Source organism: Bubalus kerabau, chromosome 4 (genome assembly GCF_029407905.1).
Source record: "Bubalus kerabau isolate K-KA32 ecotype Philippines breed swamp buffalo chromosome 4, PCC_UOA_SB_1v2, whole genome shotgun sequence".
Classification (NCBI taxonomy): Eukaryota; Metazoa; Chordata; class Mammalia; order Artiodactyla; family Bovidae; genus Bubalus; species Bubalus kerabau.
The window spans coordinates 8,570,045-8,589,112 of record NC_073627.1 but is presented as its reverse complement, the minus strand read 5'-3'; the positions used below and the strand labels follow the sequence as shown (position 1 = coordinate 8,589,112).

At 54.9% G+C, this 19,068-nt stretch overlaps 2 protein-coding genes and 1 pseudogene across 3 annotated transcripts; all 3 read left to right on the top strand.

Moving 5' to 3' along the window:
* The first annotated feature begins 1,610 nt into the window (after positions 1-1,610).
* MRPL38 (mitochondrial ribosomal protein L38) lies at positions 1,611-6,219 on the top strand. Its single transcript, XM_055575171.1, has 9 exons — positions 1,611-1,764; positions 1,899-2,078; positions 3,029-3,163; positions 3,243-3,451; positions 3,946-4,018; positions 4,186-4,231; positions 5,130-5,288; positions 5,534-5,670; positions 5,881-6,219. The coding sequence occupies exons 1-9, from the start codon at positions 1,698-1,700 to the stop codon at positions 6,015-6,017; spliced, it is 1,143 nt and encodes a 380-aa protein (XP_055431146.1). The 5' UTR covers positions 1,611-1,697; the 3' UTR covers positions 6,018-6,219.
* Positions 6,220-7,549: 1,330 nt separating this feature from the next.
* Positions 7,550-12,520, top strand: TRIM65 (tripartite motif containing 65). 2 transcript variants are annotated; one of them, XM_055575169.1, is made up of 6 exons: positions 7,550-8,099; positions 9,097-9,192; positions 9,423-9,656; positions 9,742-9,916; positions 10,056-10,121; positions 10,699-12,520. In XM_055575169.1, the coding sequence occupies exons 1-6, from the start codon at positions 7,686-7,688 to the stop codon at positions 11,376-11,378; spliced, it is 1,665 nt and encodes a 554-aa protein (XP_055431144.1). In that variant the 5' UTR covers positions 7,550-7,685; the 3' UTR covers positions 11,379-12,520. The 2 variants fall into 2 exon arrangements, with proteins under 2 accessions (XP_055431144.1, XP_055431145.1); XM_055575170.1 differs by lacking the exon at positions 10,056-10,121.
* Positions 12,521-15,511: 2,991 nt separating this feature from the next.
* LOC129651117 (40S ribosomal protein S27-like) lies at positions 15,512-15,763 on the top strand (annotated as a pseudogene).
* The last annotated feature ends 3,305 nt before the right edge of the window (positions 15,764-19,068 follow it).

Here is a 19,068-nt window from a genome sequence, read left to right as displayed (position 1 = left end):
GGCACACGAGCCCTTTGCTGGGTTACCAAAGGGTTGGTGTCATGGAAGCCTGAATTCCAGGACAGAGGAGCCAGAGCAGAAGCCACTCCAGGTCACCTTGGTTATCAAGTTTTATCTTGTTAGAACCGGATCCCAAGAACAACACAACTCTGAAAAGGTTTCAGTTCAGTTGCTCAGTCGTGTCTGACCCTTTACAACCCCATGGCCTGCAGCACGCCAGGCTTCCCAGTCCATCACCAACTCTCGGAGCTTGCTCAAACTCATGTCCACCAAGTCGGTGATACCATCCAACCATCTCATAGGGCAGAGGCAAAAAACTGGAGGTAATCAAAAGCTAACACATATACCACAGTTTTGGAGGAGGAAATGACAACCTATTCCATTATTCTTGCCTGGAAAATCACATGGACAGAGGAGCCTAGTGGGCTACAGTCTACCAGGTCGGAAAGAGTCAGACACGACTAAGCAGCTGAGCACACATACCACAGTTTAGTCTTCCCTGGGGGCTCAGACAGTAAAGAATTCACCTGCAATGCAGGAGACCCAGGTCCCACCCCTGGGTGGGGAAGATTGCCTGAAGGAGGAAATGGGAACCCACTCCGGTATTCTTTCCTGGGAAGTCCCATGAAGAGAGGACACTGGCGGGCTACAGTCGGTAGGGTCACAAAGTGTAGGGCAGGACTGAGCGACTAGCACTTTCATACCACGGGAAATGCTTTATGTTAATTCATTTAATCCTTAACACCCTCTATGAGATAAGCACTACTACTACCAACTTTCTTTCCAAATGAGGAAAACTGCAAAGGCGAAGGGAAAGTCACATCCTAGAATATGAACCCAAGCAGGGGGACTCCTGAGTCCCTGCTCACAACCCCTACTGCTTGCTCGTGCTGCTACACCACTGCAGGGGCTGAGGACGCCACCTTCAGGAGTTAGATGACCCTTGAGAACAACACGTGTCCGACTTTGCGACGCCATGGACTATCCAGTCCGTGGAATTCTCCAGGCCAAAATACTGGAGTGGGTGGCCTTTCCCTTCCCCAGGGGATCTTCCCAACCCATGGATTGAGCCCAGTTCTCCCACACTGCAGGCGGATTCTTTACCAGCTGAGCCACCAGGGAAGCCCGAGAACACCACCCAGAGCCCTGCAACGGGCGGACCTTCTCCAGCAAAGGCGGCTACAAGCCCGCCCGACCGCCCCCAGTCTGTGTCGCCCCCTGGTGGCCGACGGCAGGCATAGCGCGGGACCGCTCGCAGGTCCGCCCCGCCTCCCACTGGGTACTTCCGAAGCCGGGGAGCCGGATGCCCGCAGCCACCTCCAGCCCGGAAGAGGAGGACTTCGGGCCCAGGACGCGGGGGGCGGGGCTCCCAGGACGCGGGGGGCGGGGCTCCCAGGACGCGGGGGGCGGGGCTCCCAGGACGCGGGGGGCGGGGCTCCCAGGACGCGGGGGGCGGGGCTCCCAGGACGCGGGGGGCGGGGCTCCCAGGACGCGGGGGGCGGGGCTCCCAGGACGCGGGGGGCGGGGCTCCCAGGACGCGGGGGGCGGGGCTCCCAGGACGCGGGGGGCGGGGCTCCCAGGACGCGGGGGGCGGGGCTCCCAGGACGCGGGGGGCGGGACCTGCGCTGTGCGCTCAGGCGCCGCTCCGGCCTCCTATGCGGGGTCCACAGAGCGGCGGCGCGCCGGCCTGAGGGAAGATGGCGGCGCCCTGGTGGCGGTTCGTGCTGAACGGGAGTTGGAGTTGGCGGGGCTTCAGCACCTCAGGTGAGGGCTCTGGGGGGTGAGGGGCTCTTGGAGGTCCCAGTCCAGCCGAACCCTGAGGCTCGAGCCGGCTCCCGCTCCGGGTCTCCTCGGGAGCCGGGCCGGGGCCAGCCTGATGTCCTGTTCTCCGCCCGCAGCCGCCCTGAGCCGCCGGGCCGCTCCTCTGGGGCCGATGCCCAACGAGGACATCGACGTGAGCAACCTGGAGCGGCTGAAGAAGTACCGCAGCTTCGACCGCTACCGGCGCCGTGCGGAGCGGGAGGCGCGGGACCCGCACTGGTGGCGAACGTACCGGGAGCATTTCGGAGAGGAGTCAGGTGGGGGTGTCCGGAGCTGGGCGGTGACCCCACCGCCTTGGGACTCGGAGGTTGCGGCGGGGGTGGGTTCCGCCGGCTTGGATTCCCCGAGTTTGACGGAGACGGCCTGCTCACGTTCCTGTGTGCACTGGGGCGGCTTAGTCCCGCCAGCATTTTTCATATCTTTTGGTCCCCCTCCTTGGAAAATTCTCTTCCTTTATCATTAGATTTCCACCTTTGATGTTTCTACACCGAAAGTCTTTTCCTGACCAACTGCCCCCGTCCCAATTCTGGGTTGGAACGCCCTTCTGTGTTTCTAGAACACTGTTGATGTCACCTTGGCCACCACACTGCATCCTGACTCTTCGCTGCTTCCCTCCCAGACTGTGAGCTCTCTAATAACGGGGATCCTGCCTGCCTTGACCACCACTAGATCTCTACACCTGCCACAGATGACCAGTACTTTGCTGAGTTAAATTGAAAACCCTGGGGATGGTGACCCAGGGACCCTGCACGGCCAGCTGTGAACAGGCTTGAAGGTGATCCCAGCCATAATTAGGTCACCATCCGCCTGGGTTTCCCATGACCTAGACAAATAATGCTCTGGAGGAGGACATGGCAACCCACTCCAGTATCCTTGCCTGGAGAATCCCAGGAACAGAGGAGCCTGCCCGGTTACATACAATCCATGGGGTCGCACAGTCAGATACTACTGAGGTGACCTAGCATGCATGCAGGCAGACAGATGTAACCTTGTTTCGGGATTAGAAAACAGAATCTCACGTTGTATCCAGTTTACTTAGTGACTGGAACAAGTCCACATCTGTGAAGCTGACAACACAGTATGTTTTAGTTTTGTGAATTAAAGGCTAAGCTTTAGTAGCAGAGTTTGCCCTGTGAAGGGAAAAGTATGGACAGGGAGCTTAGTGAAGCCCTGATTCCACTTTCTCCAACACATCTTCCCTCCGCAGATCCCAAAGACACGGTTGACATTGGCTTGCCTTCACCTAAGGTCTGCCGGACCCAACAGTTGCTGGAACGGAAACAGGTCCTGCGGGAGCTGCGGGCCAGTGTGGAGGAAGAGCGGGCCACTCACCTCCGCACAGGTAAGCCTTCCCGAGGGACGGGGTCCTGAGTGTGTCCCTGACCCCACCCCGCCTCCCCACTGGCATCATTCCTTTCCAGCGAGCATCCCCTTGGAGGCCGTGCGAGCCGAGTGGGAGAGAACCTGTGGCCCCTACCACAAGCAGCGTCTGGCCGAATACTATGGCCTCTATCGGGACCTCTTCCATGGGGCCACCTTCGTGCCCCGAGTCCCCCTGCATGTGGCCTATGCCATAGGCGAGGACGACTTGGTACCTGTGTACTATGGCAATGAAGTCACTCCAACTGAGGTAACTGTTGGCCTGTGCCCCTCCCTGCCCTGTGTGCATAGACACATCCCACCATGGGGCCAGAGACAGCTCCTTTTTGAAAGCAGTTACAGAGGCGGTTTTTATGGTGGTCAAGGGCACAAGCACAGTGTCTGTGTAGGCTCACCTGGGGTTTTCTTGTTCTCTGTCTCTTTTTGATTTCCCAGTAAACAACACCATGATAAAGTAATCACAAAGAAGGGAATGTAAAATAAAAAGCTCCATCAGAGTGCCCTCCCGGCCCCTAGCCATTGGCCTTCTTGGGATTCACATCTCTGGACAGGCAGCTCTGTAGGGCTCTTTTGATAAGTCTTTGCTCACTTGCCTCTCAAGGGGCTGTCCAGGGCACTTGGTCCAGAATGGGCTCTCCTTTCTCCAAGGCTCCCTCAGGCTCCTGCCCTCCAGAATGAAGGTCTATTTAGAACAGCTTGTTCGTCCCTGATGGGGTGACAGTGCCCTCGTTCTTTCCCCACCAGGCTGCCCAGCCCCCGGAGGTGACCTATGAGGCAGATGAGGGCTCCATGTGGACGCTGCTGCTCACCAACTTGGGTAAGGGTCTGGGGGTTCACGGGGATGTCTGCCTCCCTCACCTCCCTGGGGAGGCCCTGGGGAGCTGGGGGAAGGGCTAGGTGGAAGCTCCAGACCCAGCTCCTTCCAGGGGAGGAGGAGGGAGGGGGCGGCAGTGCCCGCAGTCAGTGGGGTGTGTTTGTGTGTAGATGGACACCTGCTGGAACCGGACGCCGAGTACGTGCACTGGCTGGTGTAAGTACTTGGGATCGTTGTGTGGCTCAGCGTTGGAGGGGGTTCCGGCATCCTCGAAAGAGCTGCACTTGAACTTGAGTCTTGGCTCCACCATGGATTAACCACCACCTCCCAACCCTAGAGGTGGTCCCTCACCTCTGCTTCCTGAGGGTGTCAGGGACCCTGAAGGATGATCAGGGGCTGACCCAGGGTACAGAAGCAAAGCAGGCGGTGGGTTCCGGCCCCTCCTGCAGGCCCCTCTGTCTCCCTGAACTCATTTCCTCACCTGTGAGACTAGGGTCGTGCCGCCATGTGCCTCAGCCACTCAGGGGCTCAGTGACAAACAAATGGGAAAGGAGACCATGAGAGGCCTCTGGCACCTGTGGGCTGCCTTTTGTTTGCTCAGCGGCCCTTGGTTCTGAGCGCCAGGCCTAGAGGCAGAGGTCATGCACTTTATTCGACTGCAGTTACCACCCTGTGCAGCAGGCCCTCTGGCGAGTTGTACCTGGGGCAGGTACAGTGGCCATCCCAGTGCCAGGCTGGGCAGACACTCCCTGACAAACCCAGAGCCTTCGGGACATCAGGAGAGAAGCGGTCCCAGGTGGCGTGGCTCTCCCGCCTGAGCGGCCCTGCCGCCCCACCAGCCCCCTGGCGCCAGGAACCAGCTGCTTGAGCTTGCTCTCATCCTGACAGTTCCTGGGGCTCTTGTTGGCCTCTGAGCCCCTACTTTCCCTGCCCCCCACACGTCTGCTCTCCATCTGAGGGTGTACAAAGCTCTTCTTCCTATCTGACTGTGTAGTGGAGATCATCTTAGGGTCCTCCTGGAGAGTTGTAGCAGTCTCTAGGGAGCATTGTGTGGGGATGTTCCTGCTGCCGCCTGCGGTGAGTGGCAATTAACAGATGCTTTTTCTCCCTCCAGCACCAACATCCCGGGCAGCAGAGTGGCTGAAGGAGAGGAGACGTGTCCCTACCTGCCCCCCTTCCCTGCCCGAGGCTCTGGCTTCCACCGCTTTGCCTTCCTTCTCTTCAAGCAGGACAAGCCAATCGACTTCTCTGGGGACACCCGGCCCTCACCCTGGTAATTTGTGCCTCCCCACCTCTGGGCTCAGGCCAGCTCCCCCCTGGGCTCAGGCCAGCTTCCCAGTAATGGGCAGTCTTCCTCAGGTCTCCTCTCTCATCATTTGGGCCTTGAGGCGAGCAGAAGGGTAGTTGTGCTGTGCTAGGCAGACCCTAAGGGGCTTCTCAGCATTGCCTGTGGGACCAGAGGTGGGGTGTGGGGCTCTGGTCCCCCCACAACTCTCAAATGCTCCCCTCCTCCTACAGCTACCAGCTTGCCCAGCGGACCTTCCACACTTTTGATTTCTACAAGAAACACCAAGATGCCATGACCCCAGCTGGCCTGGCCTTCTTCCAGTGCCGCTGGGATGACTCAGTCACCCACATCTTCCACCAGCTCCTGGGTAAGGGCAGAGTGGGCAAGGGGGAGGGGGCAGCTAGTCTGAGTGCACAGACCTCCCCTGACATGCCAGGAGAAGCACCTGCAGGAGAGGGCCAGCAGCAGGCATGCTATTCCTGGGGTGGGCTGGCTGGGCAGTCCCCTGGAGCAGACAGACGGACGGGCTCAGGCCAACAGCAGTCCACACCTGTGTCTCTCCTTCACTCTTCTGCAGACATGCGAGAGCCTGTGTTTGAGTTTGTGCGGCCACCCCCTTACCACCCTAAGCAGAAGTGCTTCCCCCACCGGCAGCCCCTGCGCTACCTGGACCGATACAGGGACAGTCACGAACCCACCTATGGCTTCTACTGAGTGACTGGAGTGCCCCCCACCTCAGAGAGTGAACGGGGCTTCTCAGGCCACCCTGCCAGGCTCTGCAGGTGGGGGCAATAGAGGGGCCAAGCATGAGGGTTCTCCTGCCTAAGGCTGCCCTTCTGCCACCCTCCCAGCAGGCTCAGGGCTTGGGAGGGAAGAAGGCTAGGGGGTAGGGTTTCCAATAAAGATTTTTGCTGTAGCTGGTCTGGGTTTGTGTTCTGAGCGCCCCCTGGTGGAAATCTGTTGCTTTATTGGCTGGCAGAGGGCTGCCTCCCACCCTGGGAGGTGCCCCCTCCGCTGTCAGAGGCCCTGTGGTCCAGTGGCTGAAGACGGGTACAGAAGAAATGCAGGTAGTGGCCCTCGCTGCTCCCACAGGCCTCTTGAAAGAAATTTGGCAGCCCTGGGCATTGTCCCCTCGCTGGCTTTCCTCATGCTCCCAGCCTCCAGGTGCTTTGAAGGTTTGTCAGGTGGGGCACAGGCAGGTCTCAGGTCTCTGGGCACACCGCCCTGCTCAGGGCCCTGGAAGCTCCTGGATGCTTGCTGGGTGGTTAGGGTATCTCTCTTCTCTAAAGGAGAAGACTGCCTAGGAGCCAGTCAAGAGATCAGGAAGAAAAACTATACACATATTACAAAACAAGACAATACGAGGTTTGCTGCATCGAAGTGAGAGGATGTCCTGCCTCAAAATTAAACCAGCTGGGTTAGAAAGAAAGGAGAACGTTAACCCTGCCTCTCGCACTGGCCCAGCACACTGCCCCAGGGATGGTGGGCTAGTGGTCAAGACCCCCTCTTGCTTGGCTGCAGGGAAACCAACTCTCTTAAGAAGTAGGGTTCCAGAACAGTTTGGACCTGCAAACCAAGGACTCTCACCAGCACAGTATTCTGATGCAGTTGAAGACTGCTTTGAGTTTCCATTAAAGGGGGTAAGAAGGAACCACTATTTTCTGGTCTCTGTCTCTTGGTAACCAGACATTTCCACCTCACTGTTTACTTTAAAAGAACCAAAATTAGGCATAGCCCAGAGAAGGGAGACACCCTAGTCAGGCAAGTGCTGAAACTCAGCTCAAGGAAAAAAGCGCAGCAGAGCCCCATGGTTCAGAGGGCATTTAATGAGCACCAGCTGTGTGCCCCTTGTTCCTTGCCAGACACTCCCACGTGCTGTCCTGATTCATTTAATGGCCAAACCCCCTGGGAGGTAGATAACTTGTCAGTGTTACTTGTATTAGATTTTCAGATGAGGGCTTCAGAAGAGGTTCTGGTGGAGGCCCTTGGCCAGGAGGAGGCTTGGAAGCCCAACGGCTTTCCCAAGGCTCTAGTCTCCAGAACCTGGGGCCAGATCCCCTGCACGTGAACTGTTGGACTGAGGCTCTCGGGAAGCAGGATGAGGTCCCAGGGTGGGACCAGAGAGAGCTGGACCCCATCTCCCAGGCTGGGCAGTAGAAGGCAGGCAGGGGTGCCTCGGAGCAGGAGCCATCGGCCCTGGGCGGAACGGGCGTCCTGCAGCGGGCAGGCGCTGGGAGTGGCGGCTGGTCTGGTCGGAGGGGAAGAAAGGTTGTCACCCCAGCGGGTCCTCGCTCCGCCCGCTCCACCCACACCCCGGCGCCCGCGGTCCCTTTAAGAGGCCCCGGCCTTCCTTCCGCGCGCCCGGGGCCGCCCGCCGCAGCCATGGCCGCGCAGCAGCTGGAGGACAAGCTGACCTGCTCCATCTGCCTGGAGCTCTACAAGGAGCCGGTGACGCTGCTCTGCGGCCACAACTTCTGTGGGGCCTGCATCCGGGACTGGTGGGGCCTCTGCGAGAAGGTGTGCCCCGAGTGCCGGGAGCCCTTCCCGGACGGAGCCGAGCTGCGCCGCAACGTAGCTCTGAGCGGCGTGGTGGAGGAGCTGCGCGCCACGCCCGGCCCCGGCCCCGGCCCCGGCCCCGGCCCCGATCTCAGCCCTGGCGCGCGCTGCCCCCGGCACGGCCGGCCGCTCGAGCTCTTCTGCCGCACCGAGGGCCTCTGCGTGTGTTGCGTGTGTACCGTGCGGGAGTGTCGCCTCCACGAGCGGGTGCTGCTGGACGCCGAACGCCGGGCGCGCGAGGTGACTCGCCGGGGACCCGCACAGCTCTCTGCGCCCGGGCAGGGGCGGGCGGCTTCAGCCGCGGGTTTGGCCCTGTTTTGATTCCGGGTTGAGAGGAGGTGGCAGTCAGGACAGGAATGCTTGGAATAGAGATGGCAGGGCCGGTGCCAGGTCCAGGGTGAGGATACGGGAGTGAGTAGCCGGGATGGAGTGAGGAGGTCAAGGAGCCCAGAGCCGAGGCTGGAGCACAGACAATCCCCGCAGCTGCTGAGGACGCAGAGTCAGAACAAGAGGTTACTGCCTTGGGGGCTGAATACAGAGCAGGGGGTGTGGAAGTTTGCCGGGAGAACTAGGTGGTGCAGCTGGACGGCAGAAGCACTGAAGGAGCTAGAACTTGGCTAGCGAGAGGGGCAGTGATGCTGTAGTGTGAGGGTAGGACTGTGCGCCCTTGGGGGAGAGTCAGGGTGAACCAGGAAACTCTGCCCTGCCCCTTCCTACCTCCAGCACGCTGTACTGTGCTGGAGGCTCTGTGCCTCGGACCCAGACGCAAGCATTGCACTTGGGAAAATCCAGTGACCTGGCCAAGTTATGAACTTCCCTGACCTGCTTCCTCTTCTGTGAAGTGGGGATAACATGGGTCCTTCACTTCAGGGTGTTGCCGGGGGGAGCAGAAGCAAGACAGGCTCTTGACCGGGTGCAGGGCCCCAAGTCCTAGCGGGGGTGCCGTCCTGCAGTCCTGAGGGTATAGCAGCCGTGTTGCTTGTGTTCAGCCCGAGGTTTCTGTACCACCTGGGCACCACTCTGCTCCCCACAGGGCAGGGGCTTTGTCCAGGCCTCCCTGGGACCCTGACCCAGTTCCCCCAGGGCTCAGAACCAAGACTGATGCCCTGTGTGCGGGCCTCACCCGGGTGGCACAAGGGGAGGCTGAGCATCTGCAGGTGCTTGCTGACTGGCTAAGGGGGGACTTCACAGCCAGTCCTGGCTCCCTCTTGTCACTCGTCCCCCGGTGGGCCCACAGGCCCAGCTGAGAGCCACGCTGGAGGTCACCCAGCAGCAGGCCGCCCAGGCCCAGAGGCAGCTACAGGAGCTGCAGCAGCGAAGCAGCCAGATCCAGGTACCAGGCCCCTGCCACCCCCAACATGTTCTTGTGCTGTGTCCTTCAGGCGGCCACCAGCGGCCCCTGGGACACTGGGCAGTAGGTGTGAGCTACCTTGAAAATGCCTCCCGGCAGCAGGAAATGAAGGGCCGGGGGGCGGGGGGCAGAGAGACCTTGGCTCCCCACCCCTCAGCCCAGTGGGCAGCCCAGGGCCCTAGCTGTCCTCAGCTCCTCCCGTGCCCACCCAGAACTCAGCCTGCACCCTGACCTCCGTGATCTCTGGCAAGTTCAGCCGCCTGCTGCAGGCCCTGGAGATGCAGCGGGTCAGGGCTCTGAGGGACATCAATGTGGCCAAGACCCAGGCCCTGGAGCAGGCCCAGCAGGAGAAACAGCGCCTGCAGGGCCACCTGGAGGCCGTGTCCCTCTGTGATCGCAGGATTCGCCACCTCCTGGAGCATCTGGATGACTGGACCTTCCTCCAGGTACCGGACCTCAGGGAGGCGGGCCGGGGGGCCAGTGCACCTGCCCCTTGTGCCCAGGCTTACTGCAGCTGTCCCCTGCGCTCAGGAATCACAGCAACTGGTGCCCCCAGGCCCTCTCGGGCCACTGACTCTCCCACAGTGGGACGAAGATCAGCAGCTGGGCGGCCTGAAGGAGTCACTGAGCCAGCTGTGTGCCCTCCTCCTGGAAGAGGGGGCTCACTCCGGAGTACCAGCCGAAGCCGCTGACTTGGGCTCTGTGGGTAAGGCTGATCCCAGACCTCTGCCTGCCCCTCTGGGTCCAGCTGTCCCTCCCACTGGGAGTGGGAAAGGAGTCAGTGGCCTGGCCCCCCATGAGTGCTCCTCCTGATGACTCCCCTAAAACCCTGCTTTGCTCCGTAGAGTCCCCAGGTCTCCTGGCACCAGTCCTGAGCCCAGTGTGTCCACTGAGGAGGAGACTCTGGCAGAGTAAGAAGGCCTAGAGCACACGTGTGTCTGCACCTGTGTGAGCATATGTGTGTGAGTGCATTGTATGCACACGTGGGTATGTGTGTGTTCATGGGTGCACTGTGAGCACATGTGTGTGTCCCTCTGCATGTGTCGGGGGGCACCTACTGTTTCCTGACTATTCTGTCCAGGAAACCTGTTTCACGCCCCTCCCTAGGGCCGGCCTGACCCCCCCTCCCCCTGTACCTGTTGCAGGGTGCACACCTCTTACACATGCTGCGAGTGTAGTGTTTAAGGAGATTCTGGGTGCACGAACCTGGGATCGACCACGATTCTTCCACTCACTATGACATTAGCTTTCTGAACCTCAGTTTTCTCATCTGTGAAATGAGGCCGATGGAAGGTTCCACCTCAGGGGTCGCGTGGAGGATCAGATGCTGAGAGGATGTCCGCGTTGGCTCAGCTTCCAGCAACCCCCGCAGATGTCTGGGGGTCCGTCGATGGAAGTTCAGTTGCTGTCTGTCCCCTCTGACAACAGAGTGACGGCTAGGCACAGGCACCCTTGCTCACTCACCTTCCATCTGCCTCTGCCCAACAGATTATCGCAACCTGACCTTCGACCCTGTCAGCGCCAACCGCCACCTCTACCTGTCCCAGCAGGACCAGCGGGTAAAGCACCTTCTAAAGCCCCGGGGCCCAGATGGGCCCGGCAGCTTCGAGCTCTGGCAGGTGCAGTGTGCCCAGAGCTTCCAGGCCGGGCAGCACTACTGGGAGGTGCGTGCGTCCAGCCACTCGGTGACGCTGGGCGTGGCCTACTCGGAACTGACGAGGCGCAGGCAGGGGCCCCACACGGACAACATCGGCCGCGGGCCCAGCTCCTGGGGGCTCTGCATTCAGGAGGACTGCACCCAGGCCTGGCACAACGGGAAGGCCCAGCGCCTCCCAGTCGTGTCAGGGCGGCTCCTGGGCGTGGATTTGAACCTGGCCTCTGGCTGCCTCACCTTCTACAGCCTGGAACCCAAGACCCAACCCCTGCACACCTTCCATGCCGTCTTCACCCGGCCCCTCTACCCCATTTTCTGGCTCCTCGAGGGTCGGACCCTGACCTTGTGCCATCAGCCCGAGGCCACCCTTCCTCCAGGGCTCCAGAAAGAGTCCTCGGGGCTCAGCGGAGAAAGGCAGGGGACGAGTGCCACCCCGGTGGCCAGGTGCCACCATTCCCATGGGCCCCAGAACCGCCCCAGCTGCTCCCCTGGGGACCTGAGGCCACAGCTCTAGTGGGACCAGTTGTTGGCTGGAAGACCAACTCAGGAGCTGGCTGGGCCACTTGGAAAGAGGCGGGAGGAAGCCTCCAAACTGGAGTTCACCTTCCCCTCCTCTCTGAAGGGGGCGAGGCTCAAGGGAGGAAGATGGGAGCTCAGTTCTAGGGCTGCCTGGACCTCAGAGACCAGCATGGTGCCCAGGTCCTGCAGGAGCGCACATGCAGGGCAGGACACACCACGGCGGGACAGAGTCACTCACAGGGCAACACCAGTTTACCTCCTACCAAGACAGTGTAGACCTCGGAACAGAGGATTCCTAGAGGCAGTCTTGAGAAGGTTGATTTTTACCTTCTCCGTCCTCATTTCTTTTCTATTTTCCTTCACATTTTGGTATATTTTCATCTTCTCTTTTATTTTGTACATCCTGTGCTCATATTCTATAAACAATTGTGTTTTTCTGCATCTTTTATTTAACATAAGCATTTTCCACATTGTTCAAATTTTCTCCCTGAATGACCACAACATAAATGGTCATCCTAATGACAAAGCCAAATTCTAATCAGAATTTGTTTACCCATTATTGGACTTCAAAATGTTTTATGTGGGGGCTATAAAAATATGGCCGTGATGACTTTTTGGGAGGAGGCCACACCCTGCAGCATGTGGGATCTTAGTTTCCCCAACCAGGGATCAAACCCTTGCCCCCTACAGTGGAGAGTCGGAGTCTTAACCACTTGGCCAGGGAAGTCTTGAGATGACGACTTTTGAGCCGGAAGTTTTGGCCATATTTATCGCCCTGTACGTGGGCTACATTCCCTAAAGAGGAATCACTCAACAAAGACACAATGGAGACTTGAAGATTTTATTCTTATACAAGGGACCGAAATGAAGAAACCTTGCATCAGGCCAGCTGACTCCTGCCCCCCGGGCTGCCAGCCAGTCGTCACGGCACAGCCTCAGCTGCCATCATTCTCCGCTCATCCCTACCCGGGTTGTGGGCATCAAGCGTAGGTGCCAGCACAGCTCCCGCTCCTTTGATTTTGGATTTTGCCATTCAGAACATGTTTCCCTGCAGGTCCTTGTACATGTTTTATCTTGTGTTTCTGGAGATGAGGGTGCTGGGTCATTGGGGAGCAATAATTTTGTACAAGAAAGTACTTCTTGATCAGGGGAGTGGTCCCAAGGGTGTCTGCTTTCTAATTTTTTACACTGTACATGCATGTTTTATAGACTCATGTGTATTTGACAATAAAAGCTTTTTTAGAAAAGGATAACATGCAAAAACACTCCAAAAATTAGAAAATATTTTTATATTTCTATAAGATAGATTTCCCTCCCCACATTGTCACTGGTCCCTGGTGGTGCCGCGGCTGCAGACTCCACCTTGTGGCCTCACTTGTCAGGTCTCGGTTTAAGGGTGGGGCCAGGCCTGTGATCGGTGCAACCTGGGCAAGGAGCTTCCAGAAAGATTCCTAAGGTGGGGAGATCCCCAAACAGGGTAAGATGGTTCTAACCCTGGACAGTCTGTGACAGTCTGACTATGTGACAGTCTGACAGCTGGGTTAACAGCAGGAGTTGAAAGCCCCAGGAGGGTAGATACAGGATTGGGCTGGCCAGGTAGCCATTCTCACTGGCTACCCCAGCGGACAGATTCTAACCATCCCTCCTGATCCCAGAGCCCCTACACAAATGTCCAGCTAGCCAAGCCCACAGAAAAAGGGACAGAGAGAGGAAGACCAGCCCCTTCCTGCTTCCATAGTGCAAAGTGTCTTGGGTCATTTAATCTATGGATGTACTTTTTTATTAGGTGGTTGGTCCTTTCCACACTGTCCTGTGGGAATGTTCTATACTGTGACCACTAACTTTTGTTTACATGACACTACTGCCTTTTTTTGCGGGGGAGGGCGAGTGCCATGCCATGTGGCATGAGGGACCCTAGTTCCCTGACCAGGGGTTGAACCCACTTCCCTGCATTGTGAGCTCAGAGTCTAAACCAGTGGACCACCAGGGATGTTCATATTTATATGAACTCCATAGAGTGCTGTGGAGCAGTGCTTCCCATGTCAGTGTGAGGGCGAGAATTAACTCTCCTGGACAGTTACTTCAGATTAAATTCTCTCAGCCCTGCTGATTCTAACAACTCTCCCCCTCCTCACCAGGAAAAATGCCCTGGTGCAGAGGGAGAAAGAAACATGGATTCTGGGGCATAACATTTGTAAAGGGGACACATCTGATGAGCCTAGGAGTGTTTCCAGCATCTCTGCTCCAGTCCTCACAGTTTCTGGGCATCTGTGAGGCAGAATCAGGAGGGTGGGTGCTGGGGTCCAGCCCTGGTGGATCCAGGGAATTCGAAGGGGGGATGGTGTTGGCAATCAGGAAACAATAGCTTACTTAAATGTTAATTAAAGATATAAAGAGTGGTTAAATAGGGATAGCTCAGTGAAGAAATTCAGTGGAGAAAAGAGGCTGAATAACTTGGTTTATGTGGAAAACCAATAAAATTCCAAGACAAGGAATTTGCACCACCTATGTAGGCCGCAGGCGTCCTCCCGTTCTCCTGAAGGAGAGGAGACACTAAGGCCTCCCCGGTCAGATCTTAGAAGCCCAGGCAAAATTAGTAGGCTTGACGAGCCTCCACGCTCCAGATGGGAATTCAGCCAGAAGGTAAGAGAAAGAACGACATGGGGAGACCAAGCTTCGGTGAGCAAGGCCCATAGCTTTATTTTCAACAGGGGCTTTTATACCCTAAGTTGCACATAGAGGATAATAGAGGGTGTGAAATCATGCAAAGTCAGCAGTCTTTGATCCTTATCGAAACCAGGGTTTCTTTTCTGCAAACTTATCGTATACAAATGGTTTAGGTGATTTACATCATCTTTTGGCCAGAAGGCCTGTTAACATTTTATGACTCTGATAAAGGTTTGTCAACCATAAGACTTATTTTCTCTAAGAGTAATTACTTTAAAGTTTGGCGCCATCCTCCGAAGGTGTTAGATAAAGTTGCATTCCTATAGGGCAGAGGTGCAGTGGGTTTACAACAAAGGAAAGAATTTATTACCTTAAGGGTCTAAAGTTGTTAACATCAAGGCCACTACTTATTTTTTCCACATACCAACTATATTAATTAATACACTTCCAAGGATACAATACAGGGGATGTGGAAACTTGGCAGCAAGCATTGGCTCAACAATGAAATCTTCTACTAGTTCTATTCTGACAATTTCTAACTCTCCGAGAGGCTCTATACTATTTGAATATCTTAAGCTTCCCGTGCCTTTCACAGTTGGGAGACTGTAAACAATCGTATGCATAGCTGTAGGAGCCCGGGTAAGCCTGTCAGGCAAGTTAGAGAGCCATCTGAGGGGTTTGGATTGAAACACTCCTATTATGCCCAGGAGGCTAATTAGCTAGAGCTCTAAGTTGATTTCCATCAGAGAAAAGGTGGTCGGAGATAGCCACCCCCCCCTCCCCGCCCCCTGTGACTGTCAGAGGAGTTGGTGAAAGTCATGAAGCAGTAAAACAGACAGACTCTGGTTTGGGGGTAGACGCTCAGGCAGGCCCAGAGGGGCACCCCTCGAGTTCTGGCTCGCCTTGCCCACCAGAACTCTCCCACATAACCTTTTTATGGGTGGGGACTCCCGTGCTGGCTCCTGGCAGGTGGGCATAGGAACAAAACAAGAGAAGGGAAGGGCGGGAGAGATTTTAAAAGACAGGGACCTCTGGGGCTGGTGGATTGGAGGCCAGAGAGGGGAGGGGTAAAGAGAATCAGAGGCTATCCTGCCTGTGGAGGGAGGAACGGAAAGGAGCAGCATGGTGACTAGGAAACGTGTCTTGAAGTAACGCAGGGCTGGAAACTAGAAGACAATGGAGCCAGGTCTTTGGGACTCTGAGGGAGGAAAGGATTTCTATTCAGAATTCCATACCCAGCCAAACTGTCAATCATGGGGAAGCCTGAACAAAGACATTTGCAGACACTTCCGCATCCATTACCAGGAAACTCCCAGAGGATGTAATTTTCAAAAATAAAGAAATAAATCAATGAAGGGAAGGGAAGCCCCGGGATCCAAGCAATGGGGAATTTAACATAAAGGAGAAATGATAAGGAATCAATATCTTGCTTCCTGACGGTGACAACCTTGCCATGAGAACATGCCTCTTGCAAAGGATCTCCTTTGTCCCTCTCAAGAAGAGGAGAGGAAACCCCATCAGAAGTGCCTCGTGCAGAGCCCCAATTCCTATTTCATGGATGTGAGATGCCCAGGATGCTATAAAATCACCAACAGCTTTAGCCACGCACAAAGAGTAGTTTTGTGTGCTGGTTGCTCAACTGTCCTCTGACCACCTACAGGAGGAAAAGCAAGGCTTCCAGGAGGATGCTCCTTCAGACAGAAGCAACACTGAAAGTACCCTGTATCAGAACGCATGGGAAAGCATCCCAATAAACACATTTTGGATATCAAAAAAAAAAAAATCAAAATCTCCAGAAATACAAGCACAAACATCCAGATGTTCAAGCTCACACCCGTGTGCTTTAGGCATATGGAGGTAAGTGCTAGAAGAGACAGAAGGGTTGAACCTAGTTGTCCATGGAAGCCAGAATCTGAAAAAGGTGGGATACAGGACTGCAGCTTTTATTATACACCTCACTAAATTGTTTATTTTTCAGATACTCTAGATATATTATTTTGAAATAAATGCGTATGTTTTAAAGTACACCAGTAGCATAAAGAAGAAGTGCTGTTGTGGGATATGGCTTGGTTCCCATTTCCTTTTTCCAGAGAGTCAAGCAAAGCTAAGCTTGGCTTGCTGAGTACTATTGTTTGTTCCACTGCCTTTGCAGTTTGTTTTTGTTCCTGCTTGACTTTTTTTTTTTTTTTTTTAAGCAATACTGCAGCCAGACACGGAGAAGGCAGTGGCAACCCCACTCCAGTACTCTTGCCTGGAAAATCCCATGGATGGAGGAGCCTGGTAGGCTGTAGGCCATGGGGTCGCTAAGAGTCGGACACGACTAAGTGACTTCCCTTTCACTTTTCACTTTTCACTTTCATGCACTGGGGAAGGAAATGGCAACCCACTCCAGTGTTCTTGCTTGGAGAATCCCAGGGACAGGGGAGCCTGGTGGGCTGCCGTCTATGGGGTCGCACAGAGTCAGACACGACTGAAGCAACTTAGCAGCAGCAGCAGCAGCCAGACAGGGTCATTTATGAGGTTTAGGATTATTTTCAGGGTGCACGTTCTGGGTTTAAGTTCTGCCTCCTCTGGAAGACTAGGTGTGAGGCCTCTGGCAAGATATGTAACCTGTTGGAATTCCATTACCCCTCCTTCATGAGAGTCCTGGAGAGGACAGAGTGAGATGCAGCCGTGAGCAGAGTGTCAGTTACTTAAGAGCCAATTCATTTCACGAATAATGAATATAGGGCTCCTCGGTGGCTCAGTGGTAAAGAATCCAGCTGCCAATGCAGAAGACACGAGTTTGATTCCTGATCTTGGAAGATCCCACATACCGCAGGGCAATTAAGCCCGAGTGCCGCAACTACTGAAGCCCAGGAACTCTAGAGCTCATGCTCCACAGCAAGAGAGTAGCCCCCGCTTGTGCAACTAGAGAAAAGTCTGCACAGCAACCAGCACAGCCACAAAAAGAATAATTAATATATTGGGCAACTTTAAAAGCTTCCATAATGGAGATGAGATATCAAAATGCCACCACCCTGACAAATCACATCTCCAGGCATTCCTGGAGGAGTACACCTTCCTGAACAGGCTGTGAGGTGGGGAGCGGAGGGCGGAACTTGTCCCCTGCATGTACCCGCAAACCTGAGTGGTGCCTCCTCTCCCTTCCAAAGCCAAGCGGGTCTGTGGTCTCAGCAAGCCCAGGCAGCCTGACTGCCAAGCCTCTGATGTCTGAGCCTCTGAACCATCTCTCGTCTTGGCAAACAAGAGACAATCAAGATCAAGTGCTCCTTGTGGAACTCATTAGACGCCTCTCTGCCAAACCAGGCACGCCCAGGCTGGTCCACCCACTGCTCTGCCCAGAAGGTCTTTTCCCACCCTAGTTTCTGCAGGCCTCCGAGCCCTAGCAGACTGTGAAAGCCCAACTCAAATGACACTTCCTCCATGAAGGCCTCCATGACTTCACCCCCACCCACGTCCCACAGATTCCTCAGGAGTGGATTCCACCCCTCTTTTAATATTTAATAGATCTTAGTTTTCTTCTCTCCTTCCAGGAGGCTCTGCACAGCATGTTTTTACATCAGATTTTATATTTTTATTGGAGTGTAGCTGTTTTCCAACGTGTTAAGTTTCTGCTGTGTAGCAAAATGCATCAGTTATACGTACACATATATCCCCTCTCTTTTGGATTTCCTTCCCATTTACTGAGTAGAGTTCCCTGTGCCGTATAGTAGGTTCTCATTTTATGCATAGCAGTGTATACCTTTTACATTGTACACGGTGAATCCCAATCTCCCAATTTGTCCCACCTCCTTCCCCCCGGTAAGTTTGTTCTCTATATCTGTGACTCTTTTCCTGCTTTAGATTTTTTGGTGTTTTTTTTTTTGACTGAGCCTCATGGCTTGCGGGGTCTTAGTTTGCCAACCAGGGACTGAATCCGAGCTACGGCAGTAACAGCACCAAGTCTTAACCCCTGGACCACCAGGGAATTCCCCCTGAATTAGACATGTTTAACCCAGGGTTTTGAGGAGGTGGGAATTTTCTTTATTTTCAATGTCCTCTAATGGTAATCTAGTGTTTCTTTCTATTACAAATGGAGAAAACACACCACAGTGATATTAGCCATAGCTGTGACTTGTCACCAATAAAAATGACAGATTTTTCATAGCGTATTACAGAAATGACAGAGAACTTGAAATATGTTTACATTCATCACTGTCTCAGAAACGCAGGAATTCTTAGGCCTCCATCAGATCTTGTTACTTGTTCTTGTGTTAAAGAAACACAGATATAACTTTATCACAAATTTGTTTTCTTTATATTTTGCACCTGTATTTCAATGTAATTGATTGCCACGGAACCCTGTGCATTTTATTTTGTGCATTTAAAAGCATTACTCTGGGGACTTCCCTAGTGGTCCAGTGGTTAAGACTCCACACTTTCCCTGCAGGGGGCATGGGTTCGATCCCTGGTCAGGAACTACGATCCCACAGGCAGCACAGTGTGGCCAACACTAGAAAAATAAATATATAAAAATAAAAACATCACTCTGGAAAGACGTCTGAGACTACACTAGCCTTTGAGAAGGGCCCTAGAGGAATAAGAAAGGCTAATCCCCACCTCTATGTGGATCAACCCTCTCCATCTGTGTATTCCTTCCACTTTGGCCTCTCATCAGCAGGAGGTCTGCAGGCCTGGGTGTAGGAAGCATTGCCTCAGCTACTTTATTTTTTTTTAATGAATTTTTTAAAAATAATTTTATTTATGTATTTTTGGCTGTGCTGAGTCCTCACTGCTGCTTGGGCTACTCTCTAGTTGCGGTGTGCAGGCGCCTCTCATTGCAGAGCACAGGCTCTAGGGGGCTCGGGCTTCAGGAGTTGTGGCACGTGGGCTCAGACGTCGCAGCTCCTGAGCTCTGGAGCACAGGCTCAATAGTTGTGGCGCAGGAGCTTAGTTGCTCCGTGGTATGTGGGATCTTCCTGGATCAGGGATCGAACCTGTGTCTCCTATACTAGCAGCGGATTCTTTACCACTGA